Source organism: Penicillium vulpinum (genome assembly GCF_028829585.1).
Source record: "Penicillium vulpinum strain IBT 29486 chromosome Unknown utg000004l_segment0_segment0, whole genome shotgun sequence".
NCBI classification, from domain to species: domain Eukaryota; kingdom Fungi; phylum Ascomycota; class Eurotiomycetes; order Eurotiales; family Aspergillaceae; genus Penicillium; species Penicillium vulpinum.
This window is the reverse complement of record NW_026643244.1, coordinates 6,423,477-6,442,834: the sequence shown is the minus strand read 5'-3', so window position 1 is coordinate 6,442,834 and position 19,358 is coordinate 6,423,477. Positions and strand designations below refer to the sequence as shown.

Here is a 19,358-nt window from a genome sequence, read left to right as displayed (position 1 = left end):
CAATACTTGAATCCAGGCTGTCTTGCATGATAAATACCTAGTAGTGAAAGAGAAACTTGTAGTAAATTTTCTGCACAGCGATATTGACCCGCACGGACCACCGATACTCTAATCTCAAAGCGGTAAGCGTCCTGCCGTCATTTGATCTTCACGCGCTGCGCGAAAGTTGTTGGGACAGCTTAATCTTCAATTATGGGAAAAGGTATGTCTTACAGAGGTGCCGTTTGGACAGATTCAGACTAACGTGCTTGAGTTTAGGAACAGATAAGCTTTATGTATGCGGCATCTCCTTCATTTTCTACATCCGAATACTCTCCTATCGCATCTTGAATCCCCGCTGATAATGGATTTTTTTCTAGATCACACACTCCGAGTGGGCATCCGAGGATGCTTTCTCGGCTAGTGCTGGTGCTGGAGTTTCCAAGGCCAGGAAGACTGGTCCTCACGCCGCATTCAAGCGCTTGCCGTTCAATTTCTGTTCACTCTCCCTCCAACCATTTTCACACCCGGTTTGCACGCCCACAGGGACACTCTTCGATATCACGAATATTCTGCCATGGATTAAGAAGCACGGGACAAATCCTGTCGATGGGACCCCGTTGAAGAGCTCGGACTTGATCAAGTTGACTCTCGCGAAGAATGAGGATGGCGACTACGTTGACCCGGTGACCTACAAGATTCTGACAGATAATACACATATCGTCGCATTACGGAATACAGGGAATGTCTTTTCCTGGGATACGGTGGAGCGACTCAACATCAAGGGAAAATTATGGCGCGACTTGGTCACAGATGAGGAATTCAGCCGAAAAGATATTATCACCTTGCAAGACCCGCAGAACATCGAGTCGCGCAATCTTAGCTCATTCAACTACATCAAGAATGGGGAGACGGGAATTTTGGAGGGCGAACAGACCTCCGGAAGTGTGAATACCAGTGCGCTCGGCAACGCGGCGAAGATCCTGAAAGCGAAAGAGGCGGTTGCAAAGGCACGGGCAGAACGCGCTCAACAGGCTAGTTCTGCTGCGACTGGCTCAAAAGCAGTTTCGAAGACCGGGACTGCGAATATGGCTTCCAAGGGGCCAATAGGAAAGCCAACACCCTACAACGCTGCAAAATACACCACAGGCAAGGCGGCTGCTTCTTTCACTAGCACAGGCCTGACACCGCACACGTCTGCCGAGCTAGCGTTACTATCGGAGGAGGATTACATGCTCAAGCGGGGTCGCGTGAAGGCCAAGGCTTACGCGCGCATTGTGACTACCGCCGGGCATCTTAATCTGGAATTGTATCCTGAGCATGCGCCTAAAGCCGTATGGAACTTCCTTCAATTGGCTAAGAAGGGCTATTACAAAGATGTGCCATTTCACCGCAATATCAAGGGTTTCATGCTCCAGGGTGGTGATCCAACTGGAACTGGACGAGGCGGCGAGAGTATCTGGGGCAAATACTTTGCAGATGAGTTCGAGGGACCTTTGAAGCACGATGCTCGGGGCACACTGAGCATGGCTAACAAGGGCAAAAACACAAATAGCAGTCAATTGTAAGTGACCCCTTGCGATTTCCGAACTCAATGAGCGCTAACATGTGCTTTCAGCTTCATCGCCTACCGAGCCCTTCCTCATCTCAACCTCAAGCACACCGTCTTCGGCCGTCTTATCGATGACCCAACTCCTTCATCCACTACTTTGAATAATTTAGAGGTCCACCCGGTGGAACCAAATACGAACCGTCCTACTCCCGATATTCGCATCAAGGAAATCACGGTCTTCGTTGATCCATTCGAGGATTTCATGGCCCAGAAGCGAGCCGAAGAAGCACGAGCCACAGGCACCACGGGTCTTTCTGCAGAAGAGGAAGATGAGACTGCTCGCCGTGCGGATGATGACCGTGTTACCTGGACCGGGAAACGAGTCCGCGGCGCCGAGGCGGACTCAAATGACGGCGGCGTCTCGGGTGTTGGAAAGTATTTGAAGGCAGCACTGGCAGATCGGGATGGACAGGAAGAAGACGAAATTGTGGAGTTTCCTGACGAGGAGGTTCCACATGAGCCCGCTCGTAAAAAGGCTAAGGGGCCTGGAGGTTTCGGAAACTTTAGTTCGTGGTAATAGATCTCACTTCCAAGTCTTTTTTCGCCCTCCTTCAATTTGTACTTTAACATGAATACATGTGTATGATTGGTTACATCCTGGAATTGGACATGAAAGCCCGTTGGAAAGTAATGACTGAGTGGTATCCTTAGAGTAGGCCCAAGGACCGGAAGGGAAGGCGACGTTACGTCACCAGGCTGACCGTGGACACCTGGGCACTCTGTTCATAGGTGGACTTTTCTACGTACCTAGCAACCCTTCTCTTAACCACATCTATCGACCATGCAGTTAACAATCCTATCCGAGAAATTGGATTCTCTTACATGAATTCCAAGTCATACACGCCACGGAGACCAGGACGATGGCAAAGACCCTGGGTATCATAACCAAATATATCCAGGGTCTTCGTCTATCGGCGAACAAAGATTCACTACTCCACCTCCCAATCCCTGAAGCAGATACATTTGTTCACTCCTTTGCCCAACTTACTTGGCCATCTCTTACGGTCTTGCAAGGAGCTCTCTCCACTGAAGGTTATCAAAAATCTGCTGGTAGTCATGTTTTCGCTATTCCCCTCAAGGTCTACGTGACAGAGAAGTTAAACCCTGCAATAGAAGTAGAAATACAAAGTCATGACAGTATTCGTGTGATGGTTGGGTTATCTCCTCTCTCACCGTCCAGTTTCTTACAAAAATGGAGTGAACATGCTGCATTCTGCCGCTCGATCTGTGATCGATATCAACGACATCAAACGATTCCTCTTGATGCCCCGAAAATAGAACAGATCTTTGGACACACACAGTTTACACCAAGCACTGTTGTCACCTCGGGAGGATATGAAGATTTTGTGTTCAGTACACGTGCTGAAGCTCAAGCATTCTTCGACCAGTATGGAAGTGCTATACGTGCTTCATATGACTGCTTTGTTGATCCGAAAACATCGTGTTGTTACGCCTTCGATAATGTGGTACAGTACAGTCCATCGGACCGTGGGTTGATTGAGATAGTTGTGGGCTTTTTTATTGGAATAGCCTTACGATTCAAGGTGCTGTTTATTCTTTAATCGAGGAAGTTGCTGTTTGCCAACTTTCATAAAACTGCGCAGTAAAAGAATGTGAGGAGTTATTAACTAAAATTAAGCACTGTGTCTCCCACAAGGTGAGATAGGGCTAAGTACATGTAGGTAGGTCCAAGCAATTTCTACTACGAGTTCCAGCTACCGCCCTCACACTTTTGTGCGGCTTTTCTGGGGCGAATTGAAATATCAAAAGAATGTCTACTTGGGAAACAAGGGGCCTTTTGTCTGCTATAACGGCGGGTCTGGAATATTCTATGCAATCATCTCCTATCAACTTTCGGGGGTTTTCCTCTTCCGCTGCCCTTCAATGGTTGTGGAATTAGTGTTCCCCAGCACGGAGAAGGCATTATTCAAAGCCCTCGTTTGCTGATCGGAGGCACCCCCGTGATACTTCAAGCGTAACAATTGTCGAAAAAAACGCATGACCGCCGCTCGATCATTCAAAGGTACATGTCGATCGGAAGACGAAATAACGGGGACTCCCTGCCCAGAGAGTGTGAATCGACGTAGTGCAGCGCTGTCAGCTTCACCATCCAGGAGAAACACTGTTTCGCCGGTAGAACTTCCGGTATCTGAAGCTAGATCATTTGACAAGAATATGGTGCTCAGGGACCATAATGCAAGCGCAGCAAAGTAGAGGCAAGTGGCATAAAAATCAGTGAGTGACCCAGGAGGCATAGATCTTGCGATGCGCAGCACCTGGCCAGCATGCCAGCTCGCTTGTCGCAGATTTGCAGCACTGATTCTTTGAATAAATGACTGGTATATATTAGACGACCGTTTTTCACCGTCTTTCCCTGAAAAGGTCTCAAGGATACCCAGTGGCAGGTATAACGAAAGTGAGACGGTTTGGTAGATTAGTGGAATAGCCGGCATTAAGCGTTGCAGAGGCTCAATTGCGACAACTTCAAATTGCTCCAGAACCTGCAGTAGCTCTTGCTGCCATAGCTTCATGATCAGCGCGACGGATGGTCCGTGACGTGCTTGATTGCAGTCTGCTATCATCGTTGATATGCCGTGGATACTTGCTAGCGCGGCTAATTGGAAATCTCCATGACGAGGGAAGTGGCCGAGACTGGAGATATTCTGTAGGCTGGTAGCCAGGGATGGTATGGGAGATGTCGTTTTTGGAACCTCTTCGAGATATATGGATCTCCATTGAGCGGCAGTCTTCGCATCCCAAAGTTTGCGTGAAAAGGGCATAGGGAGATCGAGCTCCATATATGACATAAGTGGATTTATGGATCGCAAAATAGATGCTTGCGCATCGTGAATGAACATGTGGTGAGCAAGTCTGTAATACCGTATCAGCGTGTCTTCTTGAAAATGCAGCTTGTCTAATAGAAGTCATCTTTTTTATCACCTTTTGAAGGACTCATGCTCTACCCATTCGCGCCATTTGCGGTCGAGAGTTACATCATCATCGGCCACAGTGGGAATGATGGTGGGATATGCTTCATGTTTAAAGCGCGAGGCTCGTCGTAACATCTGCTTCAAAGTCAGAACACGATAACGATGTCTAGGAACCAATGCGCTTGACTGACTGTCACAACTGGCTGCGCAAAGCTCTCAGCAATTTCAACACGCCGTTTGTCCCCACTCCAAAGCCCAATTTGAAGGATTAGGACATATTCTTGTTGTTGTTTCAAGTTGCGAGTTAGAATATTGTTGTCTTCATACTGCTGGAAGTTAGCACCTCAATATCTAATAGCCATAGGAGCCAATAAGTACTTTGCCATTTACTTGGAGCCTAGCTATCTCCAACATAGCATAGCCAAGTCTTTGGATTGCCTCCACGTCGGAGCGAACTGCTCCCGCCGCGGCGAGAGTTAAAATCATTTCTGGGCTTTCTTGCTTCAGTTGCATAGTTGACTCATGAATCCAAGTGTCAATTTGGGATCTCTGGTGTGTAAAGAAAACTTGAATCAGGCTATCCAAGAGCTCTGCGCTTGGAAAGCACTGCATGATTCGATTCAAGTTATTCTGCTGATATCGTTTGACAACTAATGCAAATGCCGCATCTCGGCTCTCTTTTGACAGTGGCTCTGCAAAAATGCGTGGCCTGGAGACGCCTGTAGATTCTGGAGTGTCAAGATGCTTAGGTACGGACAAATAGTGCTGATCCATATACGCATTGTCTTCTGCACGGGGGGTCCAATGTGATAAAGGGGAATCGTGGAGAGGATTTGTGCTGACGTGGTTAGAAAAATCTGGACCAGTCGGGGTACCTCGCTGAGCTGGTTGTTCTTGGATCACCCGAGGTTGAGGAGGGCCAGGCCTATTTAAGGAGTCCAAGAATTCGAGATCTTCGTCTGTCAACCCAAGCTCAAAGTTCATACTGCCATACACGTTCCACTGATCATAACCCTGCTTCATTGATTAGTATAAGTCCACAAAAATTAGCAATCTTTACTGACCGTCAGTTGAAACCCATTCAAGCCTGCCATTTGTTGGTTGAAGCTTTCATATTGGAGTGAGCTGACACTCGCCCCTTAAATCATGACTCAGTCTCTGAATGAATAGTTTTATTGTCATGAGAAGAGTTGAAATACCATCAATTTCGTTTGTCATTATCATATCATCTGACGGAGCCTCAGGGCCAGCATTTCCCAAATTGCCACCGTTATGCGGGCTTGTCGGTTCTGGGTCTTGTGCAATTGGGAGAAAGTCTTATGTTGTAAGCGAATGCCGTAAATATGTTCAGAACTAAAAAATATTGGAACTCACCGTTTTGCCCTTCCTCTGATCGATCGATAGGCCAAATTTCTTGTTCTGATATCCTAGTTAGCAACATCATTTCAGGGCATCCACCGATGCAGGAAGTGTTTTACCGTGAGCTGGCGCATTTAGGTCATCTCTCTGGGACCATTGACAGGTCTGATTTCGCCGCAAACATCGTCGACATGGTTTCTCATCGTCACACTTGAGCTTTGACGCCGCACAGCTCTTGCATGCCTGCGATACACGTCCTCTTATGGATAAATCGGACCTATGATGGCCATGCGCAGAGCCATGACCCTGAGCATGTCGTCGAAGAAGATCACTGAGAAAACATTAAGATCGAATTACATGATATTTCTTATCAACAAGGAACTGACATTCTTGTGAATCCCTTGCCACATATCTCACAGCTGAACGGTTTATCTGCAGTATCTGTACCAGGGCAATCAGCTCTCAGTCCCAATTTTTCAAAATACATTCAGATTTCATGTCTGGTCAAGCAACATACGGGATCGAACATGGCGGATGAGATGATCCGCTCTGCCATATTCTTTCTTGCAGACTCCACATTGGTAAAATCCTCTGGTAGGGCCCAAAGGGGATGCCAAAGGGGTGCATGTTGTATCAGATGCATGAGCAGCCACATTCGATCGGTAAGGGCTATTCATGGCCTGTCGGGAAATCGTTCAAGGGACTTCAGTGTCGTCAATTGGGGGTTACCTAAAGGTACCGGGAGGAGGTGGACCACATCGCCGAATCTACTTTCCCCGGATCCTAGGGTTGACAGCGTCCGCTGAGTAAGCTGCGACAAAACTTCTAATTGGATGGATCCACCATGGATGAATGGATCTACCTACTAGAACTCCGCAAAGCCCATAAAGCCCATAGCCCAGCCCAACCCAACCCGCAAATGGGCTGGGCTTTGGGCCTTACCTTCGGGCCCACGGGTGGGCTATGGGCCTGAGGAGAAGCCCACTGCGGGTTAATAAGCCCCAAACAGTACAAATATAGTACCGTTTTACCCCCGTTTCTAGGCCTTATTCTAAAGGTAATATTTTATTAGTCTAAATGTTTTAGAATTAATTGCTAGTTGTCTCTCTATATTATGTTTAAAAACGCGAGAAAGTGCGTTGTTTAGATAATTTATAAATTACAGAAGTTCACTTAGAAAGTAGTAGTACTCCTGCAAATCTAAAATGTATATCGAATATCACAACATCAATATTTAACCTATTTTCGTAGTATCTCGACCTCTAAAGGTCGGATTTTATTCAAAATTGAAACATATACTTATATAACTATAAAAGTTCTGAATTCTAGATTTAAACTCTATACAAGAAGCACAAGGGTTAGAATACAATATTGTATAGCGATTACAAGATGCTGGTTGAACCCCTCTTAATGGGCTTTAATGGGGGCCTTATGGGGCCCCACGAATGGGCTGTGGATTGGGTTGGGCTTCGAAGGTTAGGCCCATAGCCCACTGCTGGTTGGGCTTTGGGCCCGGGGTTCGGGCCCATTTATGGGCTTTGCGGAACGCTACTAGTACCTACCATCTCGAGGTCCTACCTAAATGCTCAGATTTAGTGAAGTCCTAGACTTGTTCTAGCCAAAATCTCAAAATGTATGTTCAACATAGTAAGTAATTCATTTCTGTGAATACAGGGCCAGGAGCCTTGGAACTGTTTATTTGCTAGCCTCCACATCAATACCATCAACATTTTCGCCGAGTACTCCCAAGCCCTCCACCTTGATGGGCTGGCAAGGAGTAAGAACATACAACATTCTCGCACATCCCCCGTTAGGCGTAACATTTTTCCAAGCATGATTTGTGGCTCGCTGAATTGCGACGTCGCCTCTCTTCATAATTCTCTTCTCCCCACCATCCAGAGAAAGTTCAACCTCCCCCTCCAAAACGACACCGTAATCCAACGAAACAGTGCGATGCATAGGACTTTCCGCAGCGGGCGGGAAATCGACAATTCGGCAAACAGTTCCGGTTGAAATAGCAAGACCGGGGGGCGTAATTAGATTAGCCTCATATTTCTTGATATCAGCATCTTCAGACAGCTGGGCTGGAAATTCGTTGGAGGTATATGCTAAGCTGAAAGGTATGCCATTGACAACCTGCTTGGGCATTGGCTCGGGGACTCGGGTGGAAAAGACGGCTTTGCCGTTTTGATCATGAGCGGTAATATACCGGTTGATGGAGGGAAGTTCGTTGCTCATCTTGAGTAATGGTGTGTAACATTCGATATATCGAAGGAGTGAATGGCAATAATTGTTCGAAAATTAAATCTTGGTGCCCACAGAGTACGAAGGAGATATATATATTCATAAGTAGTGATCAAATCATTTCTGTACTATCAACATCTAGTTTTATACTATGATCCACATGACACAGGTCACCTTTCGGCTCCCCCTCGGGCTCCCCGGCTCCACCTTGTCTGGAGAGACCGGCTCATTTTCTCGGCAATAAGCTAAGTTCTTGTGCCTATTCAAATCCTTACGCATCGGGAATGATCGGTAAGGTAACAAAGTTCTCGTAGGATGACCCGAAGTGAATGTGGTTAGTTCCTTGTAATTTCTCGGTGGCACTATATAGCGTGTCAATAAGTCATCATCGGCTTGTAGAAAAAAATTGAACGTACCGGTCAGTCGGATCATTATGCTGAAAGATGCCTGAGCCTTGTGTGTCACCGGACGCGACCTCCAGGATCAGCTTGCCGCCCTTCTCAATCACGATGTTCGTAGGCCAGATCTCCACATCAACGGGATAAACCTCCCCAGGCATGACGGGCAAGACATCGCTCGAGAAGTAGTCTCTGTAGGGGATATGCTCATTGTGTCTCAAGTGCTGGTCGTTGATCTTCCGCATGCTAACACGGAGCCACCCCTTGGTCAAAGGCACGGGATCACCCGCAGTTCCGGTATAAAAAACTTCCTCTCCCGAGGGGGAGATGTATCGCAGAGTCAAGAAGAGATCAATATCAGAAGGCAAAGGTCCTCCCTTGTCTGGAGTAACGGAAACGTTCAAGTGAGCTGTGATGTGACCTGTGACCTCAGTTTCCTGCTCGAAGGCGGGGGTAGAAAATTGCAGGAGGGATGGTTTATCGAGAGTTCCCAGCGCACGATAGTTAAGCTTAGCCAGCTTGGATTCCGGCTCCGGTGTCTTGATTTCCAGCTGCTGAGAGGGAGTCAAGAAGAATTTGGTGTACTGAGTCCGGGCAATAGGCCACTCGTTCTCAACACGTCGACCATAGGTCTTCTCTGCCTCAGCGTTGTTAAAGCCGAGATTGCCCTTTCTTAACAAGACATCAACCTTGGGTGCTGCACCTGTGCTCCAGCCAGCCTTGTCTTCTTCCTTCAGAAAGGCATCTAAGAAGCTCTTTTGAACCTCAACTTCCTCCTTGTAGTAGAAAGGCAAGTCATGGCGGCCAGTAATGAAACGAAGATATTTCAAGTCTGATCCGGCATTCATATAACCCATCACATTGCCGCGCAGGTGCAGCAGGATACCACCCCAGTTAGCCACGCTAAGCAGAGGAACTTTGATATCCTCCATGCTATACTCTTTGGAAGAATAATAAGGATCGTCGCGGAATCGGTTCTTCAGATTGTCAATATTCTGATCGTTCCGGTTGGCGACCAGTTCTTCCTCTGAGAGGTCACCTTCGATGGTATCAGGACCCCAGTTGCGTGCCGCGCGTCCAGCAAGACCGTATTGGTTCGAAACAACCTGGCGATCCCACCAGAACTTGATAAAGGCGTTCGACAGGATACCGCCGTGGCGGCAACGATCACGATAGTAATCGGACATTCCCTCCCAGGGAATGATACAAGCCAATCCCTTGGGCTGGCGTGCGGCGACACGCCACTGGCTACCAGCATAGTAGCTAATACCAAGAAGGCCAAGCTTTCCGTTGGACCAAGGCTGTTGTGCGGCCCATTCAACCACATCCACAAAGGCCTCGCTGGTGCCACGAGACATCGTGTCCAAGATACCAGGAGACTGGCCCAAGCCCCGCTCGTCGGCGCGAACAACAGCATAGCCATGCTTAGTCCAAAATCCAGGGTCTGGAGTCTCCCACGCAGAGTGATCAGAATGATGTTCGGGGTTTACTTCATTGTAGGAGTTGATGGCGAAGCTAGATAATGAAATCAGCACCAGATATGGAAAAAAAAAAAACGCTAGAGCATACTTTTTGTAGTGAAGATCTTTGCCATAGGGACCATAGGTCACCAAAACGGGTGCGTTGGGGACATCTTTGGGGCGGTACACATTGCAACGAATAATGCCAGCGTCGTTCGCAAGAAGGATACTAACGTTCTCCTCGACAATGTATGGGAATGAGGTTGTGTCCACGCGGGCGATGTCCTTAATGGGATTTGGCATGATGAGATTTCAGGTACAAAATTTATATAGAGATACGAACCCTCAATGTCTTCTACTAATAAATAGAAATAGATTTATGCAATCGGGTTGCGATGTTCGGGTAGGTGGAGCCGAACTGGATCGGTAATCCGGGGCAATGCAGATGGATATGCTATGAACGATAGAGCCGAGTGTAGATAATTGCCATCATTTAGTTGGATGATAATAACGGAAAACAATGCGTTATTTCCTATTGCGCATTTCCCCCTCCTTTTGATCATCGCTACCCCGTGTCAATGAATCCTGAAACCAAGATGGACGTAACCCCCCCTGCAAAGGGCCTGAAAATTCTTATTGTCGGGGCCGGTATTGGTGGCTTAGCGGCAGCTATCGCTCTTCACCAGCAAGGGCATGAAGTTGAGGTAAGATGCCTTTTGGGGGTTGATCATAGCTTTGCATTCAGTTCAGTTGACCGAGTGATGACAGCTGTTTGAGCGATCTCAATTCGCCAACGAGGTCGGTGCAGCCATTCACCTTACTCCCAATGCAAACGGTCTTCTGAAGAGGATTGGGGTAAATGCTTCTCAGTATGGCGCCGTAAAAGCGGAGCAGGTAAAAAGAACATTGCAAAACTGTTTATGATTAACGTGAAGACTTACAATTTAAAAAAAAAAAAAAGATTCGAGACTACACCTCCGATGGCAAACTCGTATTCACTGGGAGCATTACCAAATTCGCAGATACTTGGCAGCATGTAAGAAATTGTATTACCCAGGCTTTAGGGAGTGAGCTGACAATGTTAAAAGGAATGGCTTCTGATTCACCGTGCTCACCTTCACGAAGGGCTGAAAGACAAGGCCAAGGCCCCCGGTAAGGGAAAGCCTGTGACTCTGCATACCTCGAGCAAGGTTACTGGAATTGATCCAAAGACTGCTACCGTGATCCTTGAAAATGGAACTGAAATTCGTGGTGACGTTGTTATCGGTGCTGATGGTGTGCACTCTGTGGCCCGGCGTCACGTTGCTGGTTCCGATAAAAAGGCCTTCAGCTCAGGCAAAAATGCCTTCCGATTCATGGTCTCGCGCAAGGCAGTGCTTGATGATCCTGAGAGTGCCCATCTAGTGCGGGATTTGGGATCTGTCGACATGTGGCACAGCTCCGATAGCAAGGTGGTTATATACCCCTGCGTCAACAACGAGATGCTCAATTTTGTTTGCATTCACCCGGACAACCTCAGCAACATTGGAGTATCTAAAGGCTGGGACCAGGCCGTGGATAAGGATACGTTGCTTGAGATATACAAAGACTACGATCCTGTGGTTCGCAAAATTTTGGCGAAAGCGGATGCACAGACACTGAAAATATGGCCTCTCCTCGACATGGAAACACTCCCCACTTGGGTTGATCACCGCCTGGTATTGATGGGAGATGCAGCTCATCCATTCCTACCCTACCGAGCATCTGGCGGTGCCATGGCACTCGAGGATGGTATTGCTCTGGCTGTTCTACTTCCAGGTGATCTTCCAAAGGAGGAGATTCATGAGCGATTGAAGCTTTATGAAAAGGCACGCCACGAACGAGTTACCCGAATTCAGGAACATACACGGGATTCTGGAAGAAGCCACTTGCCGAGGGACAAAGGTATGTTCTTGGCCTACTTTACCCTAGGTTTCCCTTTTCAGTTTGCCCCCTAAAGAATTAGTGTAAGTTAACACTTTTTTTTTCCAAAGTTATGAGAATCATGTCTGAGATTTACGACTACGACGAATTTGACTCCGCTACCGAACATTTGAGACAATACCAGCGCGCTCAGAACCCAGAGGCTTATTACAGGCAGCCATCTGTGTTTGGCCCAATGCCTGGCCCTCGTCAGGACTTTTGGGGTCGTAGCCGAGCTTTAGCATCTGCGAAGGCCAGCTTTTGCACATCTTCCATCAAGATCAAAACCAGTCGGACCCTGCTCAAGAACCTGTTGCCCAACTCCGCATACAGCTTCTCCGGACACGGTAGTGTGGCCTACGCAACTTTCTCCCAGACCACTTTGAATGACTTGGACTGGCTTGCAGGAGGGGGATATAACCACATGGGGCTCTACATCCACGGCATTGAGTATCAGCAAGCCAACGGAGAAATCACACGAGGAACATATCTTCCAGTCATGTTCGAGGATTTGACGGATCCTATCCTGTCTGGAAGAGAAGAGCTTGGGTTCCCAAAGCTTTTCAGTGCCATCGATGTGGACAAGCGTCAAGATTCTTATCATGTTACCACAAGCTGGAGAGGTGCGGTATGGGGTCGGATGACATTGACTGGTCTTGGTGAGGTAGAGAAGACTGCACCAACTGAAGCCGGGTCTGGGGATCTAGGTATCCTGGTACATCGCTATATGCCATCTGTGGGCCGAGAGAGTAAGGGTACCCCAGAGGCAGAATACCCAGTATTCGTTGATTATGCACAGGAGTCCCTAATTGTGCCAACCAAAATTACCCGCGTGCTCAAAGCATCGCAAGGAAACATTCAGATTGATGGCCTTGATTGGAACCAGCTGCCGACCTTGCACCATATCATCTCTCGTCTTGCCGAGATCCCGGTGTACGATATTATTGAAGCTAAGGTCATCGAAGGTGAGGGAGTGATGGATATTTCCGCTGCGAAAAGAATTGTATAGGCAATCGTGGATGGACACGCAGTATTGAATTATTGCTAAATTTGTAAACATTCGTGCCAGCCTTGGAAGTCCACAGGTGTAACTACCTACCTATGTACATATAGTTATTACTCGGCTCTCCACGTTGGCCCCCAGGTGGACGAGGTGCATATATTTCTCTATTATACGGTGGTTCCATTCAGACATATACTTGTTCCATAACAATAATAATAAAAACAACCAGGACCACAATAATCTTATTCAAACACCACTTAACCATAGGCTTTCCAAGTCATATCTACCATTCACCACCAATCCCGTAATGGAACAAACGATCATTCAATCTTCCTCCCGTAAAGCGCCAAACTCGAGATACGGCCTGGGACTAGTCAGTCATTTTGATTTTTCTGTGATGTGTGATTAGGAAGAGAGCCTACTGCGTTGAGCCATACACCGTGCAACATGACTGTGATAATAACCCGTTCCAGGTTATTTGCACCTGGTGGTCGCTGGCTCTGATCCAGGCTTCGGTTGATAGGACGATAGGCGGGAATTCGATGATGATCAGCGGGCCAGTTTGGAGGTTGGTTGATGGGTGCTGTGGAGGGAGGTATCATAGGTGCTAGTTGTTCATGTCCACTGTGATGGACTTCATAGCCCGCCAGAATGGCAAGGGGAACTGTTGCTGTTTCCCGAGTGTTGGTGGTAGTCACAGACATGATTGATAGCGGAAGTCAATTGATAAACTAAAAGAAAAAGCAAAGAAGGATCCTCTGCAGGAGTTCAACTAGTAGATGAAGTTCAACTTTACTGGGTGAAGTTAGTTACCCTAGTCACCTTCCACGTCCTTCATACGGGGTTTGGGGGGCGTACCTTTCTACTAAGCTCCACACACGATTGCACAACTACTATGCAATTACTGGACATGCCGGATTCATCATGGTGGGCGGCCCACTCGGTTGTCACTCGGAAATCAAACCCCTCCCCCTAGACATCCGACACGGATCATCGGCTGGAATGTGGACAGCCGAGAGGAAACCGAGGCATAACTATACCATGAACTTTAACATAATGATGTATGATGACAGAGTAATATTGATTGTCACAGCCTAAGATATAGCATTCACTCTAGTTCAGCTTGGATCTTGTCACATTTTTTTGCAAAAATGGAGTCCAACTCAACTGGTTCGAAGCTTCCCCGTCAATTGGCTCAGATTGTGGCTGGTAGCATTGATGGCAGAACTGCCAACATCAGATATCGCCAAAAAGAATTCCACCGTCTGCAAAATGCTATTCTTGAGAATCTGAATGATTTCAAGCAGGCTATTGCAGATGACTCGGGCCACACCCCAGAGGAGGTGCAGACAGAGGTCACTTTGGCTTTGAAAGAGATCCACACGCACTACGCCTCTCTCGATGTTGCGAGAAGCTTGGAAGTTGAATACAGAATCGCAAATGGCAAGGATAATAAAGATCGGAAGAGAGGTGCTGGGATTGTTTATCTCATTCCCTCGCAGCATACCCTCTTCTACTCTGTTCTCGCGGTTCTTAGCGCAGCACTTGCAGCAGGGAACTCCTTCGTTGTTGAGGTACACTATCCCCACTTTAATCTTCAGTCTTTAGAACCACATTAACTTATTAATTTGTTTAACAGCTTCCCCAAACGACTTTGAGGGTTTCTTCACTCCTTCGCTCAATTCTTCCCAAGACTCTCGACAGGGATACATTTGCTGTAGTTGAGACACGACCGGATGATGACTTCCTTCGATCAGCTGTTGTATTATCGCAACAGTCGGAGCCAGAGGAGCTGCGGACAGTTGCTATAGTGGATCGTACTGCCAATCTGGACGACGCAGCAGTTGATCTGGTCATCTCCCGTTTTACATTCAATGGCCGCTCCCCATATTCGCCCGATATCATTCTTGTGAATGACTTCTGCGTTCAGCATTTTATTGATCTGTTGATTAAGCACGCCACGAGCTATTTGAGTCGCGGATTGCAGCAGGCCAATAAGGTGCCAAAGAAAGGCAGCGGTGTCTCCCTATTGGAACGTATTGCATCAGAAAAGGGCTGTCAAGTCATCGTTTCTGGAACTGGTTGGGCCGTGGTAAATGTTCAGGATCGGTGAGTCTCTTTCCACAACTTAAATTGCGCCCCGTAAACTTGAGAGGAGCTAACATTCGGCTAGGAAATCTGTTCTCCTGAAATCCAAGATCGGTGAGCGGCTCCTCTTGATCCACCAGGTCTCGAGTCTCGATGACGCGATCAACTTCTGCAATTCGTCAGTATACCATCTATTCATGTTTCATCTGCCTATTATTATGCTAAAAATCCTTCCATTATGGGCACGCTAAACGCAACCTATACCTTTGCTGCCCCTACTGCGGCAAAGTATGTCTCTGAATCAATTGATGCTGGATTGGCATGGATCAATCACGTCCCCTACGATATGCTAAGTAAGACAGACTGCCTCATCTATTAGGTGCTGTCAATTTTCTAATCGTCCTTATTTCTCCCTAGTCGGGCCAGCCCTCCCTCTCAACACTGCTCTTAATCAAGAAACTCGGTATGCACCGGATTTCTTCCAAGTACCCCGCGGGCAAATTTTGCACAAGTCCCCGAACACCACTATAGCAAAATTCCTGCTAAAGTCACCCGGTAAGCTGCAAATGGAGACTTCACTGGGCCAGTTTGTGAAACCTCTGCCATCCCTACAGCAACGCCCTGGCCACAAAATTGGATTCTTTGAGCAGGGCTTCATAACAGGAGGCTTTCTCATCCTCACCTCCCTGTTCGCTTTGGGGGCTGCAGCTGGATACCACGTTTTGAAGATACGTTAAAAATTGGCATTCTCAATTGTATTATATAGTGTTGCCCGTTGCTTGATTTTTACAAAAGGTGTTATGATTTTCAATTATCAAAGCCTTAAGTCGGGTTTGCAAAGGAGCTTGAAAGAGCTTTTCAAGAAAAGAATGCATACCTGACCAACGGTTTTTTATATCAGCTTTCTAAAGGGGAACTCATGCCTAAGGCTCTAGATTACCCTCAGCCTCGAGCACTAGTTGCTGCGTTCTTTCTCTCACTTATCTCTTCATCTAGCCCCATACTTTTTAACCGCATGCCAAAGGAAGCTAGAGGGTTAGATATATACGTTGCACATTGGAGAAGTTATAGAGCTATAAAGAGAGTCCTGATAAATACATTCTTCCTTTTCCTTCTATCTAACGTATTTCACATGCGAGCGGCGCACACAAGCGAGCGGCGCACCCTACCTAAAACGCGTCCAGGAATTAGCACTTTATCATTTCAACCACCCACTATGCCACCAATTCGCTCCCGAAGCTCTATAAATTCAATAGAGTAAGAGGGTAGGATCTTACTAGCTATCCAGGCTTTTAAGAATAAAGAAATCTCTTCAATTCGTGAGGCAGCGCGCCGTTTTAATGTATCCGATACTATATTACGCCGCCGCCTCCGGGGTGTTTAACACCGCGCGATTTCTCGCGCCAATTTGTATAAATTGACAGAAATTGAAGAGCAATCTCTTTAAAAATAGATTTTCTCTCTTGATTCTCGTGGAGCGGCTCCCCGGCCTACTACTGTATAAGAAATAGCGAATCTTCTTCTCGAAAAGCGTGGAACTATACCAGTTCCTTCGGTCGGCCACAACTGGGTTACAAACTTTGTGAAAAGATATCCTTCTATCTCCTCTCGATTCTCGAAACGATATAACTACGAGCGCGCGAAATATAAAGATCCTAAAATCATTGGGGAGTGGTTTAATTTAGTTAAAAAAACGATCCTTCAATTCGGAATCGACCCCGATAACATCTATAACTTCGATAAGACTGGTTTTGCAAAAGGAGTAATTGTAACTACGAAGGTTATTACAAGGAGTGAATACTACAGTCGGCGATCACTTTTACAACCTAGAAATCGAGAGTAGGTAACTGTTATTGAGTGTATAAATACTTCTGGTTAGGTTCTTCCTCTGTGTGTGATTTTTAAAGGCAAAGTCTTTATTGAATCTTAGTTCGATAACCTCCCGGAGGATTGGCGCTTTGAAGTTAGTCCTAACGGCTGGACTTCTGATAAAATTGGACTTCGCTGGCTTCAAAAGCTCTTTATTCCTTTAACTTCTTCGCGTATAAAAGGAGTATACCGGCTTTTAATTCTTAACAGCCACGGAAGTTATTTAACACCGAAATTTAACGAAATTTGCGAGCAAAACAATATAATACTAATTTGTATACCAGCGTATTTATCTTATCTTTTACAACCTCTTAATATTGGTTGTTTTGCGGTGTTAAAACGCTCTTACAGCCGGAGAGTTAAGACAAAAATACGGAGTAGGATCAACTATATTGATAAACTTAACTTCCTGGAAGCGTACCCCCTTTCACGAATTGAAGCTTTCACATCGGAGACTATTAAAAATAGCTTCGGAGCAGCTGGTTCAATACCCTTTGCACCCGACCGAGTGATCTCAAAGCTAAATATTCGTCTTCGAACACCTACCCCCCCCCCCCCCCCCCCAAGCCGGGGGAGCGAATTAAGCCGGAATTTCACCCCAAAAACTCTATTTACAGAGAAAGAACTACGCCGATAAGCTTCGTCAATCAAAACTTTACTTCGTATAAGATCTCGAAGTCCGCCTAGCCCATCGGATCGTGTATTAAACCAGCTTATAAAAGGCTTCCGTCTTACAATATAAGGCGCTATCTTACTAGCGAAAGAAAACAAGGAATTACGCGCGGAAAACGAGAAGAAGAAGCAAAAGCGAACTAGGTCCCAGAGGCAGATACAGGCGGAAGTAGGCCTGTCAGTACAGGAAGCTTCTCAATTGCTTACTACGCCGGTAGAAGCAGGTGAAGCACCTCTACCTAGTACCGGTATACATAAAGAACCGGCTTTGAAACCACGTACGCGGGCTACACCAAGGTGTAGTGGATGCAGAGAGACTGGACATAGATTTAATAGGTGTCCAGCTAGATAGATGATTTTAGTGGATTTAATTTAATGGCGTTTTGGTTGAGATATTTACATTTAAATTCAATGGGTTGGGTGGGGTGCGCCGCTCGCATGTGAAATACGTTAGTTATACAATCCAATAGCAATGAACCCCCAAAGGCTTTTTCCGAATTGCCCACTCTCCATACCTCAACGGTTTAGGAATGACCTTATCAGATTATTTAATCAAAGCTCATCCTCTACCAACTTCCAATAGTGAACTGAGAATTGCACATATTTGTCAACTCCCAAGTCTCGGCTCCCAGGACCCCTGGTGAACCCTCATCCTCGAATTCTCCAGCTGCGCCCGCAACGAACATAGCTGACATGAAATGATCATCCGTCGCATGTGCATCCCGGTACTCAGGGTGCTTCATGAGTCTCGTCATCGCTCGTCTGAGCTGTGGCCCTGAGGTGGTGATGATCACATCCTCCACCGCCTGCCTGAATTCCAGCGCCCAGTGCTCTGGGGCAGATTCCTGCGCGAAGCTGTCCCGGAATCGAAGCATAGGAGCCCACCGATTCCTATACAGGTTGTGGACTGCTCCGCCGGTACCTATGATAAGGTATCCCTCGTTGCGCAGCTCACGAACGGTCGAGCCGACTTTCATATGATAATGGGGATCGTAGCGCGCGTTTAATGAGATAACTGTGGTGGGTGGGCATGCTTTAGGAAACATGCGGATGAGAATAAGATACACGTCGTGAATCCACTCAAATGTGTCGTTGCCGCTCACGTTGAACCCGGCATCTGCCAACAGCTTAATGCATCGCTCGGCCGTTCCAAGATCATTGTTCAGCTTGTAATCAACATATTTAGAGGGATGGACATAGGCAACCGGGCTTTTCCCAGGGTTTGGGCATGTGGAGACCTGGATTTGGTCTCCGAAGCAATCCCAATGAGCGCCCTGCATTTCAGCCGATAGTTAGGGTTACGGACGATCGGGTCATATTTCATTAAGATGTGCATACCATGATAACGACGCCCTTGATTCCGTGTGTGAGGGCCTCATCGCCGCATTTTTTCCAATACTGAGCTGACGAGGACTCCTCGCCGAGCATCATGGTTGAGCCATGTGAGAAGAAGTGTACTGGAGTCGGCGCTGCAACATGATATTGTTAGTTCCACTGTCCGATGCATGTTGAAGAACTTCAACCCACCCATTATGTTGTCATAGACGTGTTTTCAGCGTTACTTTTTGTTGGTTCTTGCGGCACTATATTGTCTCATGTTATTTAAGCCCGGATGTGCCCTCGGGATCGGTTCGAGGTTGATGGGCCCCGGATCGGGTGGGTGGTCCACAAACCCGAGGGCGAGCACAGTCTCGGCTTGACGCACCACCCCGCAGATGTAAAAAATAATGAAAAATGAAAAATGAAAACGGCGTCATCAGGAGGGAATACTGGGGTATTTCGTGGGGACAGAACCAGCTTTCC

General features: G+C 47.0%; 8 protein-coding genes across 8 annotated transcripts; 3 read left to right on the top strand and 5 right to left on the bottom strand.

Moving 5' to 3' along the window:
• Nucleotides 1-192: 192 nt before the first annotated feature.
• Nucleotides 193-2,108, top strand: N7479_010947 (PPIL2 family peptidylprolyl isomerase; the record flags this gene model as incomplete). Its single annotated transcript, XM_057258638.1, has 4 exons — nt 193-202; nt 259-275; nt 360-1,543; nt 1,598-2,108. The coding sequence occupies 4 exons, from the start codon at nt 193-195 to the stop codon at nt 2,106-2,108; spliced, it is 1,722 nt and encodes a 573-aa protein (XP_057106096.1).
• Nucleotides 2,109-3,438: 1,330 nt separating this feature from the next.
• N7479_010946 (putative C6 and C2H2 transcription factor RegA-like) lies at nt 3,439-4,371 on the bottom strand (the record flags this gene model as incomplete). The annotated part of the gene is made up of 1 exon (XM_057258637.1): nt 3,439-4,371. One exon carries the CDS (start codon nt 4,369-4,371, stop codon nt 3,439-3,441), a length of 933 nt encoding a protein of 310 aa, XP_057106095.1.
• Nucleotides 4,372-7,575: 3,204 nt separating this feature from the next.
• Nucleotides 7,576-8,118, bottom strand: N7479_010945 (cupin domain-containing protein; the record flags this gene model as incomplete). The annotated part of the gene is made up of 1 exon (XM_057258636.1): nt 7,576-8,118. The coding sequence occupies one exon, from the start codon at nt 8,116-8,118 to the stop codon at nt 7,576-7,578; it is 543 nt and encodes a 180-aa protein (XP_057106094.1).
• Nucleotides 8,119-8,395: 277 nt separating this feature from the next.
• N7479_010944 (CocE/NonD family hydrolase) lies at nt 8,396-10,285 on the bottom strand (the record flags this gene model as incomplete). The annotated part of the gene is made up of 3 exons (XM_057258635.1): nt 8,396-8,486; nt 8,541-10,037; nt 10,092-10,285. 3 exons carry the CDS (start codon nt 10,283-10,285, stop codon nt 8,396-8,398), a joined length of 1,782 nt encoding a protein of 593 aa, XP_057106093.1.
• A 275-nt stretch (nt 10,286-10,560) lies between these two features.
• N7479_010943 (putative salicylate hydroxylase) lies at nt 10,561-12,932 on the top strand (the record flags this gene model as incomplete). The annotated part of the gene is made up of 5 exons (XM_057258634.1): nt 10,561-10,686; nt 10,751-10,876; nt 10,944-11,018; nt 11,071-11,905; nt 11,995-12,932. The coding sequence occupies 5 exons, from the start codon at nt 10,561-10,563 to the stop codon at nt 12,930-12,932; spliced, it is 2,100 nt and encodes a 699-aa protein (XP_057106092.1).
• A 277-nt stretch (nt 12,933-13,209) lies between these two features.
• Nucleotides 13,210-13,630, bottom strand: N7479_010942 (uncharacterized protein; the record flags this gene model as incomplete). Its single annotated transcript, XM_057258633.1, has 2 exons — nt 13,210-13,290; nt 13,349-13,630. The coding sequence occupies 2 exons, from the start codon at nt 13,628-13,630 to the stop codon at nt 13,210-13,212; spliced, it is 363 nt and encodes a 120-aa protein (XP_057106091.1).
• Nucleotides 13,631-14,077: 447 nt separating this feature from the next.
• Nucleotides 14,078-15,751, top strand: N7479_010941 (uncharacterized protein; the record flags this gene model as incomplete). The annotated part of the gene is made up of 5 exons (XM_057258632.1): nt 14,078-14,500; nt 14,566-15,035; nt 15,100-15,196; nt 15,304-15,367; nt 15,432-15,751. The coding sequence occupies 5 exons, from the start codon at nt 14,078-14,080 to the stop codon at nt 15,749-15,751; spliced, it is 1,374 nt and encodes a 457-aa protein (XP_057106090.1).
• A 2,370-nt stretch (nt 15,752-18,121) lies between these two features.
• N7479_010940 (DODA-type extradiol aromatic ring-opening family dioxygenase) lies at nt 18,122-19,086 on the bottom strand (the record flags this gene model as incomplete). Its single annotated transcript, XM_057258631.1, has 3 exons — nt 18,122-18,829; nt 18,894-19,024; nt 19,083-19,086. The coding sequence occupies 3 exons, from the start codon at nt 19,084-19,086 to the stop codon at nt 18,122-18,124; spliced, it is 843 nt and encodes a 280-aa protein (XP_057106089.1).
• Nucleotides 19,087-19,358: the final 272 nt, after the last annotated feature.